Here is a 13,270-nt window from a genome sequence, read left to right on the forward strand (position 1 = left end):
AAATAGAAAGAAAAATGATTAAATATTATTAATAAAAAATAAGACTCATTGCATCATAGAGAAAAATGTTTTCTAAATAAAAAATGTATAATTTTATATAAACTAACATAAAAAATTCATATTTAAAAAAAAAGGGATATCTTTATTTTTTTTTAAATTCCAGCATCTATCTTATTTAGAGTTCTAGACTTCTAGTTTATCAGTGCATTTAGTCAAATGCAAACTACTTAGTTTATAAACGTGGAGTACGGGTCTACCAGAATTTAAGAGCGCCATTTTCCAACCACAAAACAAAATTGAGTAATTTTTCCAACAAATTATTGGTAAATATGTCGTGATAATTTATTATAGTTTCTGGATGGTCAAATTTGCCATTGGTCAAAACCATGAGCGTTCATTTTATCATATGGCATAAAATAATAGTACTATATTTGTTTAATAGAATACGGGATAGACTCTGGAATTCAATTTAGTAGGAGAAAAAAAAATACATGAAGAAATTTTAGAAGTTTGAGGTGGGGCATTTATAAAGAAAATTATTTTTTTTAAAAAAATTAATAACAAATTAATATAAGTGAAATATATTGAGGTGGAGCAACTGTCCTTCATTGCAGCCAAGTGGATCCGCCCCTGATAAAAAGGTGTCACACTTATAAAATGACACTAGATTTTATAAGGTTTTGCTTTATATGTTAAAAAAAAAGAATATATAAATTTTATATTAATATGAAATAAACTTTTTTGTAAAAATAAAAATATAATATCTTTACTGGGACAAAATTAAATGAAAAATGAGAAATGAGTAACCTCCAATGCTTTATCTTACTGATAGATTTTATTTATTCATGGCTGATATATTATAAAAATACTTTTATATACTTTTAACGCTTTTTGTTGAATAACACAAATACGATAAACAAAAATGAGTATTACAATATTGAAAATAAAAACATACTATTGTTGTCCACAAAAATAATCTTGATAATAAGTGTAAGAGTTTTAATGTGATGTATTAATAGTAAAAATGGAATTAACTCATAAGAGAGAACTAACCATGAATAGTGTTAGTTTATTCACTTCGGTCGATAAAGAACGCTACGACAAGATAAAATATGCACAATTTAGTGAAACAATACTGAATATTTAGATTTTCAGATGAAACTGGAACATTAAAAAAATTAATAAAACCCTATTAATCTATTAAACATTTTACAAGTTGAAACTGATGTTTCTTCCTTGAGACTTTAAACTTCCTCTAATAAACTATGATGCAGACTACACATTAAAATTCCAACAAGAAAAGACAACAAAAAGGGGATTTAAACCCAATGAATTTTGGCAAGCACAATTGGAAGAAATTTTAAATAGTAGTCACATTTTCTATTCCTCCCAATGTAGACGGCAAAAGACTTGGAATAAGTTGTAGAAAATTGCAACTTTTCTATTATCAAAATAGATATAGATTCGACTTGTAATCATGTTTAATTTAATGCACCAACCACTCTTTACCTCTACTCTCCTATCATAACCTTCACCCTTCATTCTCCATCAAGAAAATCAAAATCAAAATCAAAATCAAAATCGAAACGCAGTTGATGGGAAGATCGAGCGATTTCAAGTTTTGGGAAGAGAGGTTATCGGTTGGTCACCGTTGCTGCGAGGATGAGTTGTTTGAATTCCAAATGCGCGGAGAAGATCAAGTTGAAGCGTCCTCTCCTCCACTGTGGAGAAGACCGGAAACCTCCACTTTGCTTCCCGAGAACCACCAGTATAGCTGCCTCTCCCCAACATCCCGTTTAAGGGCAATCGTTGATGGAAAAAGGGAGCTCATGGAGATGCTCAAAGACATTCCTGAATCTTCATATGAACTGACACTCAAAGATATAGTCGAGCATCAAGACAAGGAGGATGTGGTAACAGATGAAGAGAAAGTGAAGCATAAAACCCCCTTGATAACGAAAAGCGCCAACACTAAACAAATATGCAGGAGCGAAAGCATGGAGAGCGAAGTGTTCCTACTAAAGATGTTCTTACCTGTATCTCTCGGTTCAAAGAGGAAGAAGAAGAAGGCCAAGACGAGAAAGCACTCAAGAGAAGGACCTGATAAACAAGCAAATAAACAGTGGTGGAAGATCATATATTTAGCCATAACAGATTATCAGAAGAGTAGAAATATCATCAGAAAGAGTAATATCAGTAATCTTACCAGGTACGCTTTCCCCAATCTTTGCTCTTAGCAGTAGAGTCATCACTTTTTGGCATAGTTTGAATAGGCTATGGAAGCAAATAATATCGATGAAAACGTAAAGAACCTCAATGTTTAAAGAGTTAATACCTTCTCGTACTTATTTCAACTCCAAAATTGTACAGCTCAGTTAATAATAACTCGATACCTTGTCAATGTCTTTCAGCGAGAAGAAATACAAATCAAGAGGACAGAGAGGCTGCCTGTTCTGGAAAAATTCGGAGAGTTGCAAAAGTTGATCATGCAAAAGTTGATTCAAGCACAGCAAGGAGCTTATATATGAAATGCTGCAAATCCAGATGCTCATATCTCAAGTGTCAGCAGGCCTGAAACCTTCCCATTTGAAAGGTGAATTTATTTTGAGTCAAAAACATTGTACCGGCAGTTGCTAAGCAATGAAGCCACAACCACAGTAGCTAGAGACGACAAGTTTTATAATTTTGAAAATGGCAATCAAGCAGGCTACTAATGTATTTTTTCATACAAATCAATTCCAGATGGTCCAGATCGTTCTAATTTCATTTCTAGTAATAACAAATGATTAAAAATGACAAGAAAAATTGTCACAATAAGATGTACTAGCAGTTAAAATTCACATCAGAAGATGCTGCCTGTGAGATATTTTCATTTCCTATTTAAAAATAAAATCCACTAACGCACAGCAAGACTCAGTACTCCAACCACTGAGCGTCGGTTGATATCTAGAACTATCAACGTGTGACACTGTGTAATGAACATGATACAAAGACATGTTGCCATGATCCTTTGAAATTCTATGCATCATCTTCTGTGTCATTTAAAATAGCTCCTCTTACTTTAGACCTGCCAAAGGAGATTCTGGTCATCAAACTAGATTCTACGCAATTAATCAACATTCCAGAAACTGATAGTAACCTGCGGTATGCCGGTACAACACGGTTAGTTCCCTTTCTTGCGTTTGTGTCAGAAGCAGCTTCCTTGTCTACAATTCCAGCACAAATGTTGAGGGGTAAGTGTCAGTTCCAAATATTAGAATATGAGAGCGTAAATTCCTCCAAAGCAGGCAGCTTAAAGCTACATTGCTAAAGTTGGTTATGGAAAAAAACTACTCCCTCCGTCCCGGCTAAGATGATTATCCCTCCGTCCCATAATATATGTCACACTTTCCTTTTTAGTTTGTCCCATAAAAGATGTCACATTTCTATTTTTGGAAAAAGTTCTCCCTCACATAAATATAAAAATTATATTTTCTCTCTCCATTTAACACACAAAAACAAAATCTCCTACGATCTCGTGCCGTCCAACAAGTGTGACATCTTTTGTACGACGGAGGGAGTACATTTTTTGGCTGGGCTGGGATTTTAGGAGTTATTGGTTAAAGTGTTTAATTGGAGAGAGAAAAGAAGGGTGTAAGTATTGAAATAGAGAGAGAGAGAGAGAGAGTTTCCAAAATCAGAAATGTGTCATCTTATTTGGAAGACTAAAAGGAAAACACATCATCTTAGCTGAGACAAAGCAAGCATATACGTATAATTCAACAGTTGAATCTTGTATGAATACAACATCACCCATTATGTACCACAAAAATTATCTTAACTGATGATGCTTCATTGATAGCTGGCTTGTAGTTTTTACATTAAGATTTAAAATAATTAGAGGAATGGAGATGAGCTTAATCATATTTATTAAACTGTAATAGTTACTAATTTCATTGCTAAGCATATTCTAAAAAACTTGTCAGAAGGCCTAGCAAATCCTGCAGATAACATTAATTGTTCGAGGCTCCAAGGAGTAAAAGATGTCCTTGAGTAACAGATCAGGTACTTAGTAACAAGCAAATGCAAAGAGCTACATGATAAACAGAGAGTTTTTCGAAAAAACATGAACAGAAAAATGAAAGGATTATGAACTTTCTTTATTGAAGAATTGATACCTGGTGACTCTGCTGAAACTATAGCAGACGAAGAACCTAGGTCTTTTCTGTCATTTATTTTCTGTGACTTGTGCTTTCCTGAGTAAAATGTCATGTTTAATTGCTTCTGGAGATCGGCATTCTTCTCCTGAGACAGGTTGAGTAAATATCATTAGGAAAACAATACCCAAAGTATCAACTTGACAAAAAGTATGGCAACCATCAATGTGACAAGAAAATAGGAAGTGGGTTCAATTTTTTTCAAAATATAGATATGGGTGAGACACATGAATAAACATTGTATATGGGTACAAAATATTAAGGAGTAAAGAGGAAATGCTTATCTAATTTAAGAAATACATTGGCGGCATCATATAAACTTATCAAACTCTTAGCCAGAAAGAGGTTAACATATTTATAAGCTGTGTTCAATGACCTTATCCCAGCACAAAAAGTGGAAGAAGTTGTCCAAAAGCTGTGTCCAGTGACATTTTTCTAGCACCAAAAAGTAGGATCCCTCACTTCAAAACAATTCTATTGTCACCAAGTTAGCTTCCCAATGGAGCTAGTTGCATAACCACAACAGAGATCTAAATTGTTATAATCAACATATTGGAGGATTAGAGGCACAAGTGAAATACCACTATAACAATTATTACTGAAATTACAAAAGGCGAAGATTAACAGCAGTCTATAGCTAGAATCCTAAACTAGAGGAGAGACATAGCAAAAGAAACTCTAAGCCAGCTTTTGATACATGAAACTACAAGAGTCGGAAAGAAACCAGAGAATTTCTCAGTCTCAAGTTTGCAATGCATAATAAGTCTAACATATCTACTTGGTTGACACAAGAAATTGAAGAAAGGTAAAATACTACAACATCCTGATCATATAAGCATTCACAAAAAAGGATAAAGATTGATAAAACTTGTTCCTTATATATATTACAGGAACCACTCTTTGGTCAGCAATAACAAGTACCTGTTCAGTAGCTAGAGCTTTTTGCAAGTGATATTTGCTCCCTTTCTCTAAAGCACAGACACAGAGACAGAAATCTTTAGCATTAGTAACAATAATAATACTAATAATAACAACAACAACAACAACAACAACAACAATAAGAATAATAACAACAAGTTCCATACAAAAATAAAAGTACGCATAAACTCATGACATAGATGATAACTTATGAAGTCAATATCAGTCACACAGACAGAACTATATTGGATGCATAAGTGAATGATCAAAGCATTTGCATTTATTATTTATTATTGAAATGGAAACACCTGATTAGAAGTACTCGTTTAATGAATTGGGTGAGCAGCTATTTCTTATATAGTCATTTATAACAATCTACTCCCACAGTAAAACAACAAATACAACTCTCACTCCTACTTAATGTGAGTTCGTTAAATTATCCATGTGTAGACAAACTGTGGGACAAAAATTTTGGAGAAAAGGATGGTACCTAGTTTCAGCATTCGCAACTGTAAGGGAAAAGAAATACAACAAATACATTCATTTACCTTTGATGTAAAGCAATTATGACAACTTAGAAGTAAACATTGAAAATGATCTAGCAGAAAAACTATCAACAAATACTTAAAACAAGTTGGTAAAAAAATAAGCATATGATATTTGGTAGTAAATATTTAGGCCAAAAGTCATGATCTATGCAGCAATTTACCCTACTTTATTCTTTTAAAAACTGTAGACATTTGCCAACATGGAGTCTTGAGCATTTTAAATCCAAGGAAAAGAGCAACAGCAAAAAATTATTGACAAAAACATTGGTAGATCCTAGTAAACAATCCTCCGGAGAAATCCAGAAAGTTTCATTTTTGATATGTAGAAGAGAAAAAGAACTCTCTAAACAGGGAGCTAATCCTCAACTAAAGCAAAATCTAACCATCTTTATGAGTGGAATCAACCAGCAGATAGAGATGAGGAATACTTAATACTTCTATGTAATTTAATCAACTAAAGACCTTCTGCAAGTGAACACTCAGTGTCCTTGAAACCATTGTATAGTTCAAGTGAAAGAATCGCCATTTCCTCACTAGCAGCACTGTTGATGAGCTTATGAAGGGCTAACAAGATCCGTGGCATTCCTTTTGCTTTTTGGGAAATTAATTTTGCCTGAGAAGCACCTAAAGTCACAAAGGTCATTAGTTCTAGCTTGATGCATATGTGTTGGAAGATATATAAAATCATAAACTGGGTACAGAAAATAACATCAGAAAGAATCATCCTTCCACACTGATAAAGTTTACATATAGATCTCATTTACTCAAGAAAATTACTGACATGAGAGAGACATAGATAGGCAACAAGCTAACGAACAAATTTTAGAAAGTTGGTCACTGCTGTACACTGAGAAGAAAATAATTTTATGAAAAATAATAAGAAAAAGAAGTACTACTAAAAATTATTGATCAAAAGAGTAATTCTGTTTAGTTTACATCCAAGCTTCACAAACATGAGTGTTTATGACAGCTCACCAATGTACAAGAAATAAAGATAGAAAAGAACGTCACACTGCAGAATTAATGATCAAAAGTCCCTATCATCAAAATATAAATAAATATTCTAAAAAACAGCATATTGCTTCATTTCTTTCACCTTTTGGTGTGTGTAGTGGGTCTCAGTTCATGTTTACAGCAAACTGAAAGTCATCCAAATGAAGGTAACAGAGCCATTTGCCAATACTCTTATTTTTTCCCCCAAATTTCAAGGCTGAAGCAAACCTAAATTGCGAAGTTGCGTGTTGCAAATTTGGCATAGCTCATTATAAAAAAGACTCAATGCCACGCTAGATTAAGGTGCACGCAATACAGAAACGGCGCCGGCGAGGAGATTTGCTGCGACGGAGATGACCACTCCGCCACTACTCTCCCAAATATCGGATGCATTTCTTTTTACTTTAGCTTCGCTTACTTAGAAAATTGCTAAGTTTGCTTAATTGATGAATGAAAAAGGTCCAATTGATTTCGTAATAACTATTGAAAAACTATTTATTACAAATATATTAAAATTATTATTAATATCAAATTATCATTAACTATCATAAGTACATTAGTACAATTTATGAATATAGGATTGTAATCAAAATAGAACTAATTTTTACTGCAAAATTGTCATTATAGAAATTTTAAAAGTATGCATGTCAATTTAAAGATTGTTTTAGATTATATTCTCTAAAATGAATTAAAAACTAACTAGAAATGCCCTTGTAAATGATGTAGAAATGAATTTCGTATTTTTAAAATTAGAATTTCTTATATGAATTAAAAACGAACTAAAAATAAACTGATAGTTCTACATCTCAGCATTAGGAATTAGTTCTTCATATTTCACAACTTATCAAATATATTTTGAAATGTTGAATTATCAAAAATGCACCGGTTATTTTAATTGACTCCTAAGAGCAATGGCAAAGGTGTGTGCGAGCACGGTACTTCGTCCTTAAAGCCAAAGCATTGTGTTGCAATAGGTAGTGCACACATCGCATCCGCGCTTTGGCTTGCAAAAGCACGCACGCATATGGGTGAGTCAATCGTCACATAGCTTTTGTTAATTTTCGTATTTATTAAGAAAAATATTCTAATAGCCATGTTAGTTGGATTTTTAAAATTTTATTATTTATTTCATTTTTTTACCTATAAACAACCAATTTCACACACATTTATTTATACTTCCCCATTTCTTTCTTCATTTATATTCGAAGTATAGGGAGTCAATTCACATAAGTTCGACTTCAATCCACACAAATCATCATTCGGTCAATTTTTCCACTCATCCAAATTCATTGCTCTCAAAACTCTTTACCGTGATCAAATTATGATCATGTTAGAATTGTGCTTGGTCAAAGAATTTTGATCAAGAACAAATGTAACAAGACATTCATGAATAGAGAGTTCTTGTGGCATGACCTAAAACTCTTAGTTGAGGTGCTAATAAGGTTTTAGAAGTAACGTCTTATATTGTTTCTAAATGACCATTAGTGGTAGTTGATTCAGCTAATGCGATAGATTAAGAAATGATTTATAAGTTAGGAAAGCTGATACGCCTCTACATCAAGAGGTCGTTCCCAACGTGTCAGAGCAGGGAGAAGAGGAGCCGGAGGAAGAGGTTTGCGAGGCGCCTGTTGTGACCGAGCCGATGCAGGCCGCTCCGGCGCCCGAACAGGTGTCCATCGCCAAGTCCAAACCGAAGAGGAATGCGCGCCAGTCAGATAGGCTCGGTGACTACGTTCCGAAGTAGAACGCAACCATTATTAGATTTTATTATTTCTTTTTGTTTTCCTTTTTTGGATATTATTATTCTTCTTTTTATTTTATTTTACTTAAGTTGAGTCGAGCGTAATTATAAGCTCCGTTTCGGATTTTCTTTGTTGATTCTTTCCCGAGATGAATAGGATTAGGTCGAATCAACCCTAGGGTCCTTAGATTTATAAATAGGGCAATTGACGTAAGTTGATTATTCATTCAATAATATATTCAAAGTCTTTTGCCAAATCTTGCACGACAAGTTCTTCACAAAACCCAGATCAGCCGCTGCCCGACGGAGGAGTTCTCCGCATACAGTCGCAATCTTCAAACCGACGACCCTACGCAAGGCACCGGAAGTTACAATCTTCAAACCGAATTTCTATTGGAAGAATATGCGGAAGGAAGTGAAACAAATCGTGGAGTCTTGTGTCATTTGTCAGACAACGAAGTACTCCACCCAGAAGCCTGCAGGGCTGTTACAGCCGTTGCCGGTTCCGTCACAGGTATGGGAAGAGGTTTCTATGGATTTCATCACCGGGTTGCCACAGTCCCGATATACTGCAATTATGGTGGTAGTTGATCGTTTGTCGAAGTATGCACATTTCGCTCCTTTGCTGGCGCGTTTTGATGCACTGAGAGTGGCACACTTGTTCGTTAATGTGGTTGTCCGCCACCATGGGTTTCCAAAGAAGCTGGTATCGGACCATGACCCGGTGTTCCTCAATAAAGTATGGGATGACATTTTGAGTTTGAGTGGTACCAAACTAAACTTCTCAACAGCGTATCACCCACAGTCAGACGGGCAAACGGAGGTCCGGAATAGAGGACTCGAACAGTATTTGCGCGCGTTTACAGCAGATAGACCGTCTAAGTGAGCGAACTTCCTCCCCTGGGCGGAGTTAGCTTTAAACTGTTTTTATCATGAAGGCCTAAAGATGTCTCCGTACAAGGCTTTGTATGGGCGCGAGCCACCGCCGTTAATTTTCGCCCCGCCGTCCGACACTACCCCGCCTGAGGCGGCCAATTTGATTCGGCAACGCGGAGAGTTGCTAGTAGAGCTAAGACACAACTTGGAGAAAGCGCAACAGAGGATGTGTGAGAGCGCGAACAAGCATCGTCGTCACGTTGAATTCAAGGTAGGGGATAAGGTGCTGCTAAAATTACAGCCTTATAGGCAACATTCGGTCACACGCCTGCTTTCCGCTAAGCTTGCACGACGATTTTATGGCCCTTTTGAGGTGATGGCCAGAATCGGGCCTGTTGCTTATAGGCTACGTCTCCCGGAGGGCAGCCGAATACATAATGTGTTCCACGTCAGCCTCCTGCGGCCGTTTGTTACCAGAGAGGATGAGAACCCGACTGTGAGTTTTCCGGCAGAATTCTTGGGAGACCGGCCTCTGGTATATCCAGTTCGGGTTCTGGATAGTCGCGTCTTGTGGCACGACGGGGAGGCAAAGGAGCATGTTTTGGTGCGTTGGTCGGATGGGAAGGATTCGCCAACTTGGGAGCCCCTAGATATGGTTCGTCAGAGGTTTCCTAATGTGCTCCTTGAGGACAAGGAGGTGGCTATCGAGGGGGGAGTTGATACGCCTCGAGGTCGTTCCCAACGTGTCAGAGCAGGGAGAAGAGGAGCCGGAGGAAGAGGTTTGCGAGGCGCCAGTTGCGACCGAGCCAGTGCAGGCCGCTCCGGCACCCGAACAGGTGTCCATCGCCAAGTCCAAACCGAAGAGGAATGCGCGCCAACCAGATAGGCTCGGTGACTACGTTCCGAAGTAGAACGCAACCATTATTAGATTTTATTATTTCTTTTTGTTTTCCTTTTTTGGATATTATTATTCTTCTTTTTATTTTATTTTACTTAAGTTGAGTCGAGCGTAATTATAAGCTCCGTTTCGAGTTTTCTTTGTTGATTCTTTCCCGAGATGAATAGGATTAGGTCGAATCAACCATAGGGTCCTTAGATTTATAAATAGGGCAATTGACGTAAGTTGATTATTCATTCAATAATATATTCAAAGTCTTTTGCCAAATCTTGCACGACAAGTTCTTCACAAAACCCAGATCAGCCGCTGCCCGGCGGAGGAGTTCTCCGCGCACAGTCGCAATCTTCAAACCGACGACCCTACGCAGGGCGCCGGAAGTTACAATCGGTCGCTGCGCTACACCGCCGACCGCCGTTAGGGATTATATCCTTAACAAAAGCTACGCATGCAAAATCATTGCTCTCGAACCTCTTTACGATAATTAAATTATGGTCATGTTGGAAGTGTGCTTGGTCAAGGAATTTTGATCAATAATAAATTTAACAAGACATTTAATTTTACGCGAATAGAGAGTTCTTGCGGCGTGACCTAAAACCCTTATTGACGAGCTAATAAGGCTTTAGAAGTAGCGCATTATATTATTTTTTTAAGTGATCATTAGTGGTAGTTAATATTTTTTATAGTGGAACTATTGATAAAAAAGTTTTGGCTTACATGGGAAGTTATTATTTTAGGATTCCTGTCACAATTTCATTTTTATCAAATTGCAAATATCTTTAATAAATAAGTAATCCCTCGGTTCCATGGAAATATGCTAAAATTTTTTTTTTTCGTTATACAATTAGTCTATATCCATTTATGGAAACCTATTCTTCTTCCTTTCTACTTTATCAGTTATGAGTCTCAATATCCATTATATTATTTCAACTACTTTTTCTCATTCTCTTACTTTCAATTAAAGTACCCCAAGTCGGTGCGACGACACGAAATCTCTTAAGAAATTTCACCAGCAGGCGGCAGAGGACTTCCTCAACGAGAGCAAATGGAAATGCCATTTTAATTTTACACGAATAGAGAGTTGTTGCGGCGTGACCTAAAACCCTTAGTTGAGGTGCTAATAAGGTTTTAGAAGTAACGTCTTATATTGTTTCAAATTGATCATTAGTGGTAGTTGATTCAGCTAAAACGATAGATTAAGAAATGGATTTATAAGTTAGAAAGCTACGCATACTCATTGCTCTCGAACCTCTTTACGGTGATCAAATTAAGATCATGTTGGAATTGTGCTTAGGTTAAAGAATTTTTATCAATAATAAATGTAACGAGACATTTAATTTACGCGAATAGAGAATTGTTTATGCAGCTTGACCTAAAACCCTTAGCTGAGGTGCTAATAAGGTTTTAGAAGTAGCGTATTATATTATTTTTAAATCATCATTAGTAGTAGTTATTTTTTTTATAATGGAGCCATTGATAAAATATTTTGGCTTACATGGAAAGCTATTATTTTAGGATTTTGTCCCAATTTCATTTTTATCAAATTGCAACTATCTTTAACAAATTAGTACTCCCTCAATTCCATGGAAATAGGCTTAATTTTCTTTTTTGTCCATCCATACAAATAGTCTCGAAACTTATTCTTTCTCTTTTCTACTTTCTTATTTATGGGTCCCACTATCCAATATATTATTATAACTATTTTTTTTCTCCATCTCTCACTTTCAATTAAAGTACCCTTAGTCGGTGCGACGGCGCATAATCACATTGATAATTGAGCCATTGATAAAATATTTTGGCTTACATGGAAAGCTATTATTTTAGGATTTTGTCCCAATTTCATTTTTATCAAATTGCAACTATCTTTAACAAATTAGTACTCCCTCAATTCCATGGAAATAGGCTTAATTTTCTTTTTTGTCCATCCATACAAATAGTCTGGAAATCTATTTTTTCTCTTTTCTACTTTCTTATTTATGGGTCTCACTATCCAATATATTATTATAACTATTTTTTTTCTCCATCTCTCACTTTCAATTAAAGTACCCTTAGTCGGTGCGACGGCGCAAAATCACTTCAAAGATTTCATCAGCAGGCGGCAGAGGATTTCCTCGATGAGATCAAACGGAAACGCCATTTCAATTTTACACGAATAGAGAGTTCTTGCGACGTAACCTAAAACACTTAGCTGAGGTGCTAATAAGGTTTTAGTAGTAGCGTTTTATATTATATTTAAATGATCATTGGTGGTAGTAAACAATTTTTACAATGGAGCCATAGATAAAACTATTTTAGGATTTCATTACCATTTCATTTTTATCAAATTGCAACTATCTTTAATAAATTAGTGCTCCCTCAGTTCCATGGAAATAGGCCTAATTTTCTTTTTTGTCTGTCCATACAAATAGTATATATATCCGTTTATGAAACCTATTCTTCTTCTTTTCTACTTTATCATTTATAGGTCATACTATCAACTACTCTCTCTGTCCCCGAATAGGAGTCTCGGTTTTTCATTTCGGTCCGTCCGTGAATAGGAGTCCCAGTTCATAATTACTATAAATGGTAAACAGACCTCACATTCCACTAACTCACTCCACTCACATATCATTTAAAATTTATATATACAAGTGTTACTCATATTCCACTAACTTTCTTCCACCCACTTTTCTTAACATTTCTTAAAATTTGTGCCGGATATGAATGAGACTCCTATTCGCGGACGGAGGGAGTACATTATTTCAACTACTTTTTCTTCTTCTCTCACTTTAAAATAAAGTGCCCCAAGCTAAGTCTGTGCGACGGCACAGAATCCCTTCAGAGATTTCACTGGCAGGCGGCAGAGGATTTCTTCGACAAGATCAAACGGAAACGCCATTTCAATTTGACGCGAATAGAAAATTCTTGCGTTGTGACCTAAAACCCATAGCTGAAGTGCTAATTAATAAGGCTTTAGAAATAGCGTCTTATATTGTTTATAAATGATCATTAGTGGTAGTGCTTATTCAGTTAAGTATAGGACTTTCGAGTGCTACATCGACATTTTTAAAATTTTAATTGTTGTCAACTCTTTAAAAGCAACAACGTGTTGAGAAAAGCTTAT

At 35.8% G+C, this 13,270-nt stretch overlaps 2 protein-coding genes across 4 annotated transcripts; one reads left to right on the plus strand and one right to left on the minus strand.

The window, feature by feature from the left end:
- Nucleotides 1–1,420: 1,420 nt before the first annotated feature.
- Nucleotides 1,421–6,282, minus strand: LOC125217881. 3 transcript variants are annotated; one of them, XR_007175831.1, is made up of 8 exons: nucleotides 6,125–6,282; nucleotides 5,118–5,164; nucleotides 4,158–4,284; nucleotides 3,140–3,206; nucleotides 2,394–3,067; nucleotides 2,207–2,274; nucleotides 2,035–2,100; nucleotides 1,421–1,868 (listed from the first exon to the last, which is right to left on the minus strand). XR_007175831.1 is itself a non-coding variant. In XM_048119452.1 (5 exons), exons 1-5 carry the CDS (start codon nucleotides 6,243–6,245, stop codon nucleotides 3,019–3,021), a joined length of 411 nt encoding a protein of 136 aa, XP_047975409.1. In that variant the 5' UTR covers nucleotides 6,246–6,282; the 3' UTR covers nucleotides 1,421–3,018. The 3 variants fall into 3 exon arrangements, 1 of the variants encoding a protein (XP_047975409.1); XR_007175830.1 differs by having other exon boundaries at nucleotides 2,207–3,067; XM_048119452.1 differs by having other exon boundaries at nucleotides 1,421–3,067.
- LOC125217880 lies at nucleotides 1,596–2,551 on the plus strand. The gene is made up of 2 exons (XM_048119451.1): nucleotides 1,596–2,209; nucleotides 2,412–2,551. The coding sequence occupies exons 1-2, from the start codon at nucleotides 1,596–1,598 to the stop codon at nucleotides 2,482–2,484; spliced, it is 687 nt and encodes a 228-aa protein (XP_047975408.1). The 3' UTR covers nucleotides 2,485–2,551.
- Nucleotides 6,283–13,270: the final 6,988 nt, after the last annotated feature.

This window comes from Salvia hispanica, chromosome 4 (assembly GCF_023119035.1).
Source record: "Salvia hispanica cultivar TCC Black 2014 chromosome 4, UniMelb_Shisp_WGS_1.0, whole genome shotgun sequence".
NCBI classification, from domain to species: Eukaryota; Viridiplantae; Streptophyta; class Magnoliopsida; order Lamiales; family Lamiaceae; genus Salvia; species Salvia hispanica.

Excerpts from the sequence above, each read along its gene's own strand:
- LOC125217881 (XM_048119452.1), bottom strand. The coding sequence starts at position 6,245 with ATGCCACGGATCTTGTTAGCCCTTCATAAGCTCATCAACAGTGCTGCT. Across the intron at positions 4,285-5,117 it reads AAGCTCTAGCTACTGAACAG|GAGAAGAATGCCGATCTCCA; the intron begins GTACTTGTTATT and ends AACCTGTCTCAG. Across the intron at positions 3,068-3,139 it reads GTTGTACCGGCATACCGCAG|GTCTAAAGTAAGAGGAGCTA; the intron begins GTTACTATCAGT and ends CTCCTTTGGCAG.
- LOC125217880 (XM_048119451.1), top strand. The coding sequence starts at position 1,596 with ATGGGAAGATCGAGCGATTTCAAGTTTTGGGAAGAGAGGTTATCGGTT. Across the intron at positions 2,210-2,411 it reads AATATCAGTAATCTTACCAG|CGAGAAGAAATACAAATCAA; the intron begins GTACGCTTTCCC and ends AATGTCTTTCAG.